The 16,152-nt window shown below is 43.1% G+C and overlaps 1 protein-coding gene across 1 annotated transcript; it reads right to left on the reverse strand.

Moving 5' to 3' along the window:
• Positions 1-1,903: 1,903 nt before the first annotated feature.
• AVPR1A (arginine vasopressin receptor 1A) lies at positions 1,904-12,359 on the reverse strand. Its single transcript, XM_028747415.2, has 2 exons — positions 11,076-12,359; positions 1,904-4,528 (listed from the first exon to the last, which is right to left on the reverse strand). Exons 1-2 carry the CDS (start codon positions 12,067-12,069, stop codon positions 4,242-4,244), a joined length of 1,281 nt encoding a protein of 426 aa, XP_028603248.2. The 5' UTR covers positions 12,070-12,359; the 3' UTR covers positions 1,904-4,241.
• Positions 12,360-16,152: the final 3,793 nt, after the last annotated feature.

Consider the following 16,152-nt stretch of genomic DNA (forward strand, 5'->3'; position numbering starts at 1 on the left):
TAGAAGATAGGACAAGTAGTAATGGATTGAATTGACATAAATGCTGACAGGGATGAAATATTAGGAATACACATAAAAATATATTGCAGCACTATAAAATTATATGTTAAAATGCTGCAGAATTGTTTTGATTATTTTCAGTAAAGAGGTACTAAGAGATGCGCTTCGTAAATGTGACTTAAAGCCTTCCTTTCGGATTAGGCTGACTAAATGATGTGCTATCTCTTCTGAATCCAAGATGATACAGTAAATCAAAATTTCATCTGTTTAGTGAATAATATAAGCCACAGCACACACATTTCCAGCTGCATAAAATAAAAAATGTAAAACCAGCAAATCACGTTCAGAAATCAGTGGCCACACTTTCAAGTGACGAGTTGTATTTGCAAAACAGCCAACAAAGAACTTTCACCACAGACTTATCACCTCATATCACCTCAAGCACAGTCTCTCCAGCACAATACTTTTCAGGGGTTCTATTCATTTATTCAAAGAACAACCCCCCTTTTAAAATAAAAACCACTCTCTCCAGCCAGAAAAAGCTTCTGAGAGACAAATAATTAGTCTCTGGTTTTCTTTTTTTTAAAAAAAGTATGCATAACTGTGCATGTGAAGCCAGTCCACAACAACAAAGATGATTGTCTAAGTGCCTCTTGAATCCTCAGATGCTTTCACATTGCCAATCTCCTCAGTTGTTTGGCAGGTTGACGACTGTTGGGAAAAGGACGATAGCTGCCATAAATCTGAACACCCTTTCTTCTAAAAATAATGAGTAGTTTCAGTTCAAATACAGTGAGGTGTGTTGTGAAATTCAGGTCTCCCTGAAACTAGGGTCAAAATTATTCTAAAATTTCAGGGGGCATACATTTCATTGAACAATGGATCTTCCTTCTTTTCCTCCTTCCTTCCACCAATAGAACAAGGCAGAACTTCTCTTAAGAGATCAACAGCTAGGAGTTGCCATTTTTCACCCACAGAATGCCGTATCATTTCAGGGCATTTTGGAGGGGGATGCCATTGTCTGTGGCAGACACCCTTTTTGTCCCAGAATGCAATGCGTCCCCCTACCTTTTGGAATGATGATGGCTTCAGAAGATGGGAGAAGAAGGTGCCTAAGATGGCTCCTTCGCTGAGGTAGCAGAGCTGATTGTCAAGAACAGAAAGAACAGAAACCTCTCCCACAACAACCACCCTGTGAAAATACCTCAGCGCCTGTTCCAGCTGGGGCTTTCCCGCGCGCGCACACACACAAACACACTGACAGGGCCATCTACCATCAACTGATAACTTGTTCTGTTTTTATATTGTTTATAGTACTATAATTTTCTCAATGTATTTCAATGTTACTTGTAAGTTGCCTTGGAAGGATTTGAATCCTGAAAGGATTCCCAGAACAGATTTAGGGTGATACGTGGGAAGAGGAGAGGGAGCGGAAGTCCCACTGTAGTCTCTGTGCTAGTGGAGGTATTTTGCTGCATACCACTCATGGCTACTTTAAACAGCCTTTCCTTGCTGTTGCATCACATCCCTGCAGCCCACAATGGTATCAAATTGTATTACTGACTTTTCTGAAAATGGAAACTCCCCTCTTTGTTCCTACATTTTAACTCCCATGTGTTTTACATAGCAGTATGACATTCAGCCAGAAAAAAACCTATAAATCCAAATGCTGAGGTCATAGTAGTAATTCCTTGAAGGAATGTATGAATAGATAGATGTTATAGATAGATGATAGATAGATAGATAGATAGATAGATAGATAGATAGATAGATAGATAGATGATAGATAGATAGATAGATGATAGATAGATAGATAGATAGATAGATAGATAGATAGATAGATAGATGATAGATAGATAGATGAATATAGAAGGAATACTCTAAAAACCAAATTAAATGAAGATCCTGGAATACACCCATATCTGGGACATGGGCAATTTAATATATATGTCCCAGATGTACCTTTAAAAAAACCACCACTAACCCTCTCTGGTTAGTTATTTCAAAGAAATTACAAGCAATGCAAAAGGACAACAGAAGTAGCAAGACACAATCATGGATGTCACAAGCTGTACATTAAAGGGCAAACAAGGTTTAACAAGCTGTACATTAAGGCCAAACAAAGTATAACAGCTCAATCAAGCTAGAAGAGAGAAAAAGCATTGCTGATTGTTGCATATATGTCTATAATTCATAGTAGGAGAGTCTTTGCTAGGGTGATATTCAGGACAGGGAAACGGAAATAAAATGAAAACATCCTTTTCATTTGAGTGTTCACGTATATCACTAGAAAAATGACGCAGCTCGACTACATTCCACAGCAGCTTAGTAATGTGAGAAAATACCACAAAAGTCAGAGTTAGACTTTTAATCCTGCACCGTTCCTTGAAAACTTCATTTTATTTTTTTTATTTTTGTAAATTATTTTCAACCTTGTGCCGCAGAGCAAGCATTCTTAGAATGGTGCATGCTTAGAAATTTATACAAAGTCATTGCTGAGATATTATGTTTTGAAACCAACAAGAAGCAATTTTGGGGAAGACAACATATGGTGCTACCATAGATAATAAAATTAAATGAAAAGAAATGCACAGTGAGATAATTACATAGGCAGTGGTATTGCTGAGAAAAGCCTGGGGTTTGTTTTGTGATCCACTAACTAAATATAAGCCAGCAGAGTGATTTTGTCGCAAAGGCAGGGCATATTGCTTTTCTGCTCTTACAAGCAGAAGATGTGGCGAGAACCAATAAACAACAAATTAACAAAAATCACTTGATATAAAGATGGCTTGTGACATATGGTACACTGGGTGGATTATGGTCATTTTCTACAGGATCATTATGAAATCCAAGGATGGCATTCAACTAAACCAGAACAGAGCCACTGAAATGAATGAATGTGACTAAGTTGTCTATTGATTGCAACACGTCTACCCAGAGTCAAACTTAGTTGAACAGCCCCACCTGATATTAATTCAATCATGCAGGCCTCAGCTGCTTTCCTAAATAAAACTGTGTTCCACACTAAAATCTAGAAAGAGATCAGAGGGCACCGCCATCTTATGAGTGCCTTCAAGCCAACCACATGATCCTGCTTTTTATCAGGCCCTCTGAATGGACTATCTGTGTATAGTCTGTTCAGGGGTGCAAGAAGCAAATCAGCATTAGCAACGTTGACTTGAAACTTTTTGAGGAAGATATTACCATTCTTTTGTGGACCCTGTCAACATTTTGAGTTCTTTAAGAACATTTCCAAAGCCCATTATAAGCAGGGATTGAATCCTACACACACACACACACACACACACACACACACAGAGAGAGAGAGAGAGCGCCTATAGGCTTCTTGAAAGAGAAGGAATTCTGATGCTCACAGTGGATGCAATACATGCAACCGTTTCCCAGTATACACCCTATATTACCACTCTTTCCCCCTCTCACCACTACAAAGTGTTTCCCCTGACACTAAATGAGAAAGCGTGTATTAGCTGGAGGTTCCATGTGCATCCTATTGTATCATCTAGAAAAATCCAATTCACTTAGATCTCATTGTTTCTCACAGGATTTGGGTAAAAAGGCAGCCATAGATTTAGTCTACACTTAGTCAAATGTCCTTAATTTTGTGGGGCTACATTGGTATAGTATCAGGATGTTCCTCAACCAAGAACTATTAATTTCGTCTACAGATTTCAGTTCAGGACTTCACTTGCTTTGTTTTGTAAATGCTACCATTCAACGGCACCAACCATGAAGCTATACCTAATGCGCCAACATTGCAGTCCTGTGCTCAGGTTACATATGTCAGGCTCACTTGTTTCTGAGAGCTACATGTAAACGGTGCCCAGGACTGTATTCCAACCAAGGATCTGGGCAATTATTTTTTTGACTGTTTTGAAGTACCAACTGCATTTACAGTCACACTGCATTTAATTTATACGTAATTGAGTCTGAGAACAAACAAACAAACAAATGTGAAGTTAATACTGTAGCTTTGTAGAAAAATATTTACACGCATTACTGTTTCCCTTCTTTTTCATTGAACATATATATTCCTATACTTTTTAATAGATTGACTTACAAACTTTATTTACATTGATGCAAAACCATCATATTTGCGTTGTTGTTTTTCAAAAAAGTTACCCTCATCTTGTTAGTTCATGGGTCACATGGTAACGAATGGCTAAAGTGCTAAAAGTGCTATTCTGGAACTCAATGGGACGCCAGTTTTTAAAATATACGCTTCAGGATGTAATGGGGATGGACCTAATGGACTGTGCTAAATCTGGAGATTTTCTGCACATGTCCAAACTGTTTGTCGGGCTTCTGTTGTTGGTGAAAGTAGTATGTCTTCTGCTGATGCTCTCGGAATCTTCTTTATTCAGCCTCTGCCCAGTTTTTTGACAGCACAGGAGGCTCCGTATGAAGTCGTGCAGGAGGTGCCCACTAAAGAACATGTAGATCCATGGGTTGCAGCAACTGTTCAAGCAGGCCAAAAGGGCAGTGACAGTAATTAAAATGTCTTCTGACTCTGTCAATACAAAGCAGAGAATTACTTAGCAAATATCTGTGCCATTAACCAACTGCTTCTCTGATATTTTTTTTACAAAAAGCTTAATATTTTTATATGTAAATAATGACACCAGGCCGATGCATGGCCTTGTTTTATTCCTTCAAATGAAACAGAAAACTTCCATTTCATATTTCATACGCCATACCAAGACTAGTTGATTCAGTGGTTAACCATTTCATTAACAGAGAAAATCACTAAATAAGAGTGGATATGAAGATGCTCACCATAGCAGATGAATACACATTATGTTCCTCAACTGTAGCTCCTTGTTTATGCATTTATTTTGTTTCATAAGATATATCCTGCATAGATACTATAGGATTAGGCTGCTCTGATTTATTGTAATAATTATTCTTACCATCAATGCAATTTGCCATCAATGCAATTTAAATCCAGGGGTGGATCTACACACAGGGGGGGAAACCGATATAAATAAGTCAAAAATTAAATTGTTATAACTTAAGGGGGGGGGGGAACGCTATGGAAAATCCTAAATAAATTTTGTTTTGTTCGCCAGCACCATCTGGTGTTGCATTTTTATAATGCATTCAAAACGCTGTTTTTTGACTAATGTGGCCGAGTCCCAGGATTAACTTGCTAAAGCAGATTAGGCACTGCATAGCAATAAAAAGTATTAGACGTGCTTAAAATAAAGGAATGTAAGATTATCTAGAATGGAACCCCTTCAAAATGGAAGGTGTGTGATCATGGTCTCTCTCCTGCCAGGAAAGTATTAGTATAATGCCCCCCCCCCCCCATGCAAACGTGAGATGCTGGTTAACTACATCTAACGCTGCTGGCTGCTCATGATGTTGCAGAGGCAACCCAGCCTGCTTCACCAGTAAGGTGTTCCCAGTTGACCTTCAACACCAGTTCGGTCCCACAGGTTGGCAATGTTTTTACTAACGCAACCATTATTACACACCAGCCTGAAAACTTACTTGCTGGAACAGAGGCTGTGGTGCTTTGTTAAATGCCTCTTAAAATCTTGTTTGTACAGTATATTCTCTGTCTCTACTTAATCCAGACAGCTACTTGTAAACTCAATTCTGCTTTAGTTATACTCTGGTACAAACAACCTCAAACATTCTGCACAACTGTTCAGTGGACTGAACAGACAGCTCATTAATTCCTTGTAATGCCATCTCTAGGCTTAGGCTGTGGACATTAAGAGAAATTTTGTTCAAGGGTCGTATTTTGTCCTCTTCTACAAATAACTAATCATGCACCTGTCCCCAAAAGAGTGTGTCTGCCACTGTGACACAGATATAAACTTGGTAAGGACTTGGTGCAGAGTCAGTTAACTGGTGGGTCCCAACATTTGTGAACAGAACAGGGATATCCTCCTAGTCTCACTCTGCTATTATTTTACCAGTTTCATAGAGCCCACTCCAATTGCCCTACAGAGGCCAGGTGTAAAAGAGACCAGACTCCTGCACCTTTAATCAGTGGCGGAGGAAGCCACTCGGGTACCTGGGACGGCGCACCCAGGGGCGGGGCAAGCCACCTATAAGGGCGGGGCGCACCATGGGGCCTCTGGAGTCTGCCTGCCTCCTCCCACTCAGCCGCCCTACAGCTGGGGGGAGGCAGCGGGCAGAGCGTTTGGGCAGCGCGGAGCCTGCAAGCACCTAAGCCACTGCGTCTCTCCCAGGAGAGACGCAGTGACTTGGGCATGCTGCCTGGCATTTTGTCACACACACCCCAGTGGTGACGCCTGAGGCGGCCACACACCCCTTCCTCCGCCCCTGCCTTTAATAGCTGTGCAGAAGGGGGGGGGGGAATTTCAGCAGGTGTGGTTTGCCCGCAAGCTATTACCTACTGAAATTCCTCTTCTATCCAACTATTAAAGGCACAGGACTCCATCATCTTTTGTATCTTCCCAACACAAATTGCCTTCAGATAAAAGATAATTTCATGATACCGATAACAGATTTTGTGCATGTGCAATCATCATCCTTTCCTCACTGTGCATTTTCTTCTTATAATTTTTTATAAACTTGGTTCACATTTATGCACCAGGAGTTCAGAATATATATCTGGTAGACCCATGAACTCCAGCATTTAATCAGTGTGGCTCCTATTAAAAAAATTCCAGTAATTCAGAAACCCCCAAATTAAGGAGAAATTCAGCAGTATAATATTTACACCTAGAGTAGCTGATGAGATGCCCTGCAGAGGTTCTCTGACTATATATCCCACCATCCCTGACCTTTGGACATACTGGCTGGAACTAATAGGAGCTGTAGTCCTAAAAACTTCAGGTCATTCTGTTGGCTAGCCTTGATATATGCAAATAATACAACCCCTTTGATCTCCCACCTAGATGCATTACATAAAAAAAATGTAACTTATTTTAGTGCTTGATCTCCTTAATGTTAATATGGGTGGGCATATCTGTGATGCAATTTTAATTTTATGGCAAGTCTTTCCTTTTATGATTTATTGGTTTTCATAAGATCTGGTTTTATGATGGATTTTTCTTGTTTATTGTATTGTCTTGGTACATTGCGATTATGCAAATGTTTTCTTAAGTGTCACTGCAGGTAAATGAGGTATAAATTCTCAAAATTAAAATCAATCTTGTGGTGTACTTTGTTATATAAAGTGTGTTCGGACGTAGCAACTGCCGTTTTAAAAGGGCAGCGATATATTTTAGGAGCCAGCAGGACTAAGCAAGTGGTCTTATTTGATATGCATGAGTGCATTTCCTTCGTTTAATCTGGAAGCAAGTTTGTTCGTTATAATCAGGCTGCTTCTTCCCTCCCTGAAGCCACTAAAATTTCATTTGCCTCTGATTCTGTTGAAATGGTGTCAAGTAGGATACTTGACCTTCCTGTGATTTCAAATCAACCTTTATTAGGATAGGCAATGGAAACCTCTCAGAAAATCATCTTCAGTGGTTTTCTGACAAGCCCTGCCTCCAGCAGCCTCTCATCACCCTCACCCATTGTCCTGATATTGCACAAAAATAAAATTATGGAGCTCAGGCTGTTCAGGATCCCATATTACATATGGCAGAGGGCATATTGAACTGTTTGCAACAGCCTGAATCAAAGGACTTCAGATTATGGGTGGTGTTGTTGTTGCTTTTAAAAAGCTCTGCTTGGTACTGCTCAACCAAGAAGTGAGGAAAGAAAATTGCCAAAGGAAATCTGAAATCTGTACTCTTTTATGTTTTGAATTTCAGATGATCTGATTTAATAGTCATAAACACACACACACATCTATCTACCTGTCACACATACCTGTCACTGGATTTAAACATGCTGTGCTTACCTGTGCTGAAATATTCTATCTACTGCTTACACACTACCGATCAATAGACATTTTGGGTTAATCTGGGGTTGCCATTACTGGGATTTCAAAGGTGGAATTTATGTCCAGGAGAATTTCCAAAAGGCATCGCTTTGTCCTGGATCTTAGGCAAGTCAATCGAAAAAAAGGTCAACAATTTTGGGGTGTTCTGGTTTTTTACTTTTTGAAATATGGCAGACCTAGGTTAATATGACTCATTGGGGCACTGCAATGTCCAATGAGCAGAAAGCAAAGTATTGTTCCCATAACTGCTATTTGTGTATGCAAGTATAGGTTTGCATGTATTGTTAACCTGAAACGAATATCAAAATAAGAGGTTGGTTAAAAAAAAACGCGGACGCGGGTGGCGCTGTGGGTAAAAGCCTCAGCGCCTAGGGCTTGCCGATTGAAAGGTCGGTGGTTCGAATCCCCGCGGTGGGGTGCGCTCCCATTGCTCGGTCCCAGCGCCTGCCAACCTAGCAGTTCGAAAGCACCCCCGGGTGCAAGTAGATAAATAGGGACCGCTTTCTAGCGGGAAGGTAAACGGCGTTTCCGTGTTCTGCGCTGGCTCGCCAGAGCAGCGATGTCACGCTGGCCACGTGACCCGGAAGTGTCTCCGGACAGCGCTGGCCCCCGGCCTCTTGAGTGAGATGGGCGCACAACCCTAGAGTCTGTCAAGACTGGCCCGTACGGGCAGGGGTACCTTTACCTTTACCTTAAAAATATATTTTTATCGAGTTTTCATTTTTCTACACTTCAAAATAAACATTTTGCAAGCTTGTAAAAAACAACAACAACAACTCTTCTTGGTCATGAGTGTCTCACACAATCTGACAAGTTAATTGCCTTATCGTGGTTCTAATGGATAAGGCTTCAATTTTATGTATTATTCTTTTCAATATGTATGCTATGGCAAACATGGCTTAGGAGAACCTTTCAGATCGCTTCTAGAGGTATGATTACAAATTCATCCATTATAACTGTTTGGTGCTATACTTTGATATTTAGCTTCTGCAAAAGGAAACAAAACTCTGCAGATACATTTTGAGTCCCTTGTGAAGTTAAGTGCAAAGTTTGGCTTGTGTTGTCTGTTGTTCATCAGACCAATTAACTGCAAACAACCCTAGCTATCACAGAGCCTTAAAAAAAAATTAGAGAAAGCTGTGGGGCTTAGAGATCATGAACGTCTCAAATTATTATTTACATAATTATGTGATTTTAAATTTACATTGCAAGCAAGATTTCCCCCTGAATATTTTACGTTCTGTACTTTCCACTAGAACCGGACGTTATTTGTGTTTACTTCAGACTCTTTTAAACATTTTATTTTTTTTGTAATGTAGCAGACAAACCGTCATCAGCTCCTCACAGCTACACGAAAGAAAATAAAGGCAGGGAAGACCAAATCACATAACCAATGTTTTAAAGAATCTCTTCAAGCCTATGATTGATAGCGAAGTCCTGTGTGGAACAGTTGACTTGACACAGGTAAATGAATTGTTATAGCTATGTCAGGTCTTACAAATAGAATAAGCTCAATAATCACATGATACGATCTAATTAATCATCACTCAGCCATTAAGCTCACTAGACTGATTGTTCTCTGTAAGCCTAAACTACCTCATAGTGATTTGGGGGAGGGGGTCATAACCTGCAGTGAGCACCTTAGAATGATTTTTTAAAATAGTAATAATTTACTTTGGTGGACCTTCAGAGATGCCTTTAGAATAAATGTATTTAGTTTCATGCCTAAAGACGCAGGGTGCGTACTAAAATGACACCCATTATGAATTTTATTTACAATTACTGTATGAGAATGTGTATTTTTGCTACTCTTTCAGTATAAAAAAGGTAAAGGTACCCCTGCCCATACAGGCCAGTCTTGACAGACTCTAGGGTTGTGCGCCCATCTCACTCAAGAGGCCGGGGGCCAGCGCTGTCTGGAGACACTTCCGGGTCACGTGGCCAGCGTGACATCGCTGCTCTGGCGAGCCAGAGCCGCACATGGAAACGCCGTTTACCTTCCCGCTAGTAAGCGGTCCCTATTTATCTACTTGCACCCGGGGGTGCTTTCGAACTGCTAGGTTAGCAGGCGCTGGGACCAAACAACGGGAGCGCACCCCGCCGCGGGGATTCGAACCGCCGACCTTTCGATCGGCAAGCCCTAGGCGCTGAGGCTTTTACCCATGCCCCCTATTTGTATATACTACCACCAGGGGCTACCAAATCAATACAGATAGAGGCTGAATAGTACATCCATTTACACGAGAGTTTGCTCAAATTAACTTACTTCTGAGTAGAAATATATAACTTGTGCTGTCCGTAAAAGGGCAAGATTGCGTGTGAGCAAGTTAAATTCAACCTGTTGATACTGAAATATAGATTGCAATCCTGACTTTGAAATGCAGAAAGTTTATATTCCTTCCAACAACCCATTATTCTCCTTTCAGTTGCTAGAATACCAAACACTTCCAAATGAAAATTTGTACCAAGGCTTAGGTGAGGGACGGAGGGAGGGAGGGAGGCATTGTTGTGTCTTAGTCTGAAGCAAACATGTGCAGGGTTGCACTGCCGATAGGCATTTTACTCAAACCAGCATCTATAACCCAAATGCAAGGAGAAGGCAGAGGAGCTCAGTTCATGCAAGAACATTTCTGGCAGTACATCAGTGCCCTTGTCCACCACAGTCCAATGGTGAATTTTCAGTTTTAAATATTTGATATGTCTAGTCTAAATCCATTTCCTCCTTAGTAAGCCTGAATCTAACGTGGGAGATTAACATTACTGTGTTCTAAACATTAAGTTGCAATTCTAAGCATACTGCCTTAAGAAGTAAACTCCATTCAGAGAGCAGTCGGTCTTAAGTGGGCAACTTTAGAATGCATGTGTGCCTGAAATAAATTGCCCACTTGCTCTGGAGTGAGCTCCAGTGAAACATAGGCAGGACTGGGCCACATATTACTTCCAAATAATTGAAATATGTTGCCTTAGGCTTGGGGTGCAAAGTTGAGAAACGGGTTCAGAGCTTGCTGCCAAAGCAAAATTCAACTCTGATCGCTTAGAGAAAGCAACAGGTTGTGTGCGGAGAAGCCAGCAGCAGCGCTAGTAGAGTGGAAATCCGGAGTCACTCTGGATTCCTACTAGAGGAGGAAGACTCCCGGGGGAAGGATGGAGAGAGAGAGAGAGACTCAGCGCAGCAGGTAGTACCTACCATGCCAGTTGGAGTGGTCTTCCCAGACGGAGCGCATCTGGACGGTGAAGAACGGCGCCCAGCAGACGATGTAAGCCGAGACGATCACGAAGGTCATTTTGACGGTGCGGATCTTGGCGCGGGAGACGTTCTTGATGCTGCTGACACAGGGCGTGAGGAGCAGCCCCTTGCGCAGGGCGCCCCCTCGAGGAGGAGCCGCCTCCCGCCTCTGCCGCCGTCGGGTCTTGTCGCGGACGTTGCTCCAGATGTGGTAGCAGATGAAGCCGTAGCAGGTGACCAGGATGACGACGGGCGCCACGAAGATGCTGCCCGTGATCCAGGTGATGTAGGCGCGCGGCCCCCAGGGCATGACGAACTGCGCCCAGCAGTCGTAGACCTGCGAGCCGCTCTCCACCTCGCGCAGCGAGAAGATGAAGTACTGCGGCAGGCTGAGCACGAAGCTGAGCGCCCAGGCGGCCGCGATCATGCAGCGGGAGCGCTTGCTGGGCTGCTGCAGCGTCTTGAGCGGGTGGCACACGGCGATGTAGCGGTCGGCCGTCATCACCACCAGCATGTAAGCCGACGCGAACATGCCGAAGACCTGCAAGTGCTTGACCACGCGGCACAGCCCGTCGGGCCCGTGGAAGCGGTGCGTCACGTCCCAGCACAGCTGCGGCAGGATCTGGAAGAAAGCCACCGCCAGGTCGGCCAGGCTCAGGTGGCGGATGAAGAGGTGCATGCGCGACGTCTTCTGGCGAGGGGTCCGGTGCAGCGCCAGCAGCACGAAGGAGTTGCCCAGCACCGCCAAGGCGAACGTCAAGGCCAGCACGGCCACCTCCAGCTTGGCCAGCTCCTCGTCCCGCCCGTAGCGGTTGCTGCTGCTCCCGTTGGCGCCGCCGCCGCCGGACCGGGGAGGCTCGGCGCTTCCGCCCGATTCCTCCGCCTCGCTCGCGTTCCAGGCGGACGACGGCGCTCCCCAGGCGGGGGAACCGCCGGCACCGTCTCCGAAGTGCATGGCGACGCTTCCCGCTCGCGCTCTCTCAGCTTTCCCGCCTTTCCGACGCGCTCCTTTCCCGCTCACTTTTTCCTTCTGGAGGCAGTCAGAGAGGAGCGGCGAGAGGGGTGGCGCCTCTCTCTCCAGCACGGTTGCCGTCGGTCAAGCGCGCCAAGTTGCCAGCCTCCTTCGCCTGCTCCTCGCGCTCTTTTCCCCCGAGTTCCCGCTCAGGACGCCTCGCTTGCAGACGCACCGCGCGCTTCTGCTTCCCCGCTTCCCGTTCTCCAAGCTTTTCCTCCGCGCTCCTCTGGAATTAGCCCTAACCCCGCCCCCTCGCTCTCCCTGCGCGCCCCGTTGCTCTCCCGTCGAAGGCAGCCCGTCCGTCGCTTTGGCGCCCAGCCCGGCCGTCTGGGACTCCCCTCTGGACCTCACTCTGCGGACACAGGCCACGAACTCGTTCCGTTTGGCGTCGTCACACTGGGTGTTTGCTTCTTTTCAAACCCTTTGTGTGTATACGATTATAGGAGCCCACCCCTAGGGGCTGCGGTCTTTTCGGCTCCCCCAAAACATTTGAGGGGGGCAGCCCCCCTCCCCAGTAGATGGCCATTCAACTAGTGTGCGTGCCCGACGTCTTCTCCATTACGCAGGGCGGGGCTTATCTGCCCCCCCCACCCCCGTCAATATTTCTAGTTGGCACCCCTCCTGTGAGCTCTGACAAAGGCAGCTCCCCATCTTAAACAGACAAAGGCAGCTCCCCATCTTAAAACCTCGCTGTGTGTGGTCATCGCTCTAAATGTTGAGATGCCCCTTCCATTGAAAAGCACGTGAAAGTTGATGCGCAAGTTATTACTTGATGTTGCTACCACCCGCTGCTGAGAATGGATGTGGGGGATTTCCCCCCTACCCTCTCTTTCCTCACTAAGCAGGGCCACTGCCTTTGGGCAGAAAGGTTTCTATATCTTCTAACTGCAGGAACTCAGCTCCACTGCTTTACCTGTTGAACTTCATGCACCTATTAAAAACATAGGAGCCCTGGCAGTGAGTGAAGGCTGGCAGCAGGGGTGCTAACTTGAATAAAATACTGAAGGGACCCAGGTAGGCCCCACCCTATATAATTGATCACAAGACACGGTGCATACACAGCATTTGAATGCCAATGCCCATCAACTGGGGTGGGGTGGGGGTGCAAATATTTTATTGGGGGCCCGAAGGGACCTCAGCCCCTAGGAGTTGGCTCCTATGGCTGGCAATCTTAATGCTCCTCCTATCTTCCACTTAGATCCCAACTTTGTGCATCTCTTTCCACCAGCCTTTTTATAGTTTTTAGAACAGAGCTGTTTCCGTAGAAGTGATAGCAGGGTTCTTGTCAAGCTTTGAATGGCGGGGGAGCGGGGAGAGAATGTATATCTGAATATGCTGTGTACACATTACCAGTTTAAAACATAGCTAGAGCCATTCTTTTTCTCAGTTTGATTCAAAGCTGGTTTTGGGGGGAAATGCATCAAAACGCAGAATTTCCTAAGAAACAACAACGGGATAGATATGGATGGTGTGTGGCTCACATTGCGTGCTCCTCAGACCAGTGGTGGGAGAGAACTAGATGCAGTGTAAAAGAGTGTGTACATGGCCGTAGAGATAGAGGAAGATGGTGTCTGATACTTGAAGGAAGGATGGAAAGGAAGAAGAGAATAAAGAAGGTAGAGGAAAGCAGGATGGACTCCCCTTGGTTTGGGGGACCATGAGCATTTGGAGAGCAAAGGCAAGTGAAGATGACACTCTCATTTCCCTTCTGGGGTCATTTACCTGTTGCACAGAATCTGCCTTTATACCAGTGCAGACCCATTACTGCTGTGATGGAAATCCTCAAACGCCTACTGGCTCAAATAATTTACATAATACCTACCATTCTCAAGTTCTGCAGTCATCCTCCTCAACATGAATTTGAAACAGCTCATCACACAGAAACAGAGATGGAAAGGTTGAGGAAAACCAGTAATGTGGCCACTCTGTGGTTACCTAGAGTAAGCCTCATTGAACACTGAGGTGTGGGATTTTATTAATTGTTAAAATCATGGAAAGTGCATTGTAGTGAGACTTTAAATCTGATATGAGAAACTAACGAGAGTTCTATACTATAACATTTCTACTTCTATATTTTTGCGACGTTGCGTTACATAGTCTGTTTCATTTAAGCTGGAATCCCCTAGAACCACATTTGGCACATACTTGCACAGTGATTAACTGCATTCTCTGTCTTCAGATCACATCAAAAGTTGCATACAAATTAAAACAAAAACAATATAAAATCATAGTTCATGAAGCACCTTTTTTTCTTCTTTTTTTTTTGCAGATTTGTAAATATTACACATGTATTGTCAGGGGGAATATTTTGCTTCTGACAAAATACACTGTAAAAAATGCATTTAGGAAATGCCAACACTTTGGATTCACCATCCAGTACAGGTTTAGACATATCCACATTTGGCCACAGATAAATATAGAGCACAACAAGAACCACAGATGGTGAATTAAGTGCCCTGTTCATTTTAAACAGGTTGCATCCCCATTTTTGAATCCTTCTGGGTGTTAATATATTCAGTTTCAAAACTCCATAGAGCCCGCTTTTAATGCAAGCAAGCTGTCTAAATGCACTGCAGAACATCTAATAAAATTCAGATTCAGTGCCTAATTTAGGAAGCTATTAGGACTTTGTATTTACTACAAAAATGGCTTCAGCAAAGGTATATTTTAAGTTTCCTCTAGATTGCCTATCCAGATTTTTTCCATACGCGTACCAGAGCACATGAATGACAGGACAATACTATGGATTGTAAAGAATTTGTATGTTTTCCATTCCAATAGACTGCAAAAAGACCATATCCTTTTACTCTGTTACAGACTAGACCTTTCTTTCTCACAGGAAAAACTCTCTTGGGGTGCTGCTGCTGACCAAACATGATGGCCAAATTAGATGAAAGGAAAATTTAATAAAAAACAGAGTGTGGTGCAAGGGTGATTGAATCCTTTCTCCATCATTTCTTACCACCCCATTTTTAAGTGCCTCTTTGGTACTCTCCCAGCACATTTCTCCTGATGCAATTCACACACATACACTGACACAGCACAGTCCTATACCTGACTATTAAAAAGTAAGTCCTGTTGGGTTCAACGGGAAATACGACTACAGCCTTAAAGAGACAGGAGACCTGACCTGAGATCTCCAAAATCTCATAAAGTTTGACTTTGAGATTCAGTTTATGTAATTTGTACTCAATGTCTCTGTGTACAAAAATGCTGTTGACATGTTTGGCGCTTTTGAAAACAAAGGTCTTTTTGTTACATACATTAATTCATATAACTATGTGCTAATGCTGTTTTTAATACTTTCATGTGTAAGGCTATACATTCTAGTCTAGATTTAATTCTAGGAATGAGCAATTCTTTTTTTTTAATGTCTTAATATTCTATCTTGAGTTGGATCTACGTTTTTTGGGATTACCTTGGACCCAAAGTCCTCATTTTAGCTTTATCCCCCCCCCTAAAACTGATAAATATCCATATTACCTCTAATGTGTATTATTCTAACTAAGATACATATTTTGGTCTGTTGGCTTTTGTGACCTCTTTTCATTAATACAGCAATTTAGACTGTTGCCTAATGATGAGATTACATATTAGAATCAGTTGAATTTAACAGAACACACAAAATCCATTATAAGACAAATAAGTCAGTTTCCAGACCATAAAGTCATTATTATATATCTATCACAATATAATGACAGTAATAGGGGTTCTAGAGAAAAAAATATATTTTGTATGGTTGTATTAAAGAAAAATTTGTTTCGGTAGGTTAGCTAACAATTTAATACTGTACATGTGTAGTCAGAAATAAGTAGGATACATTATGGAGGTTACTCAGATAAATTGATTTAGGATTGTAGCCTCGTTGATTAAATCATTGTGCATTTGTATAGGGGTAAAAATAATAGTTCTGAAGCACATACACCCACCCACAAAAGCCCACACCAACAACCAGCCAGGAAGAAAAAAACTATGAACCCCAGGATTTTCTGATGATGCAATGGAAGCTTAAAAATAACAATC

Source organism: Podarcis muralis, chromosome 10 (assembly GCF_964188315.1).
Source record: "Podarcis muralis chromosome 10, rPodMur119.hap1.1, whole genome shotgun sequence".
Classification (NCBI taxonomy): Eukaryota; Metazoa; Chordata; class Lepidosauria; order Squamata; family Lacertidae; genus Podarcis; species Podarcis muralis.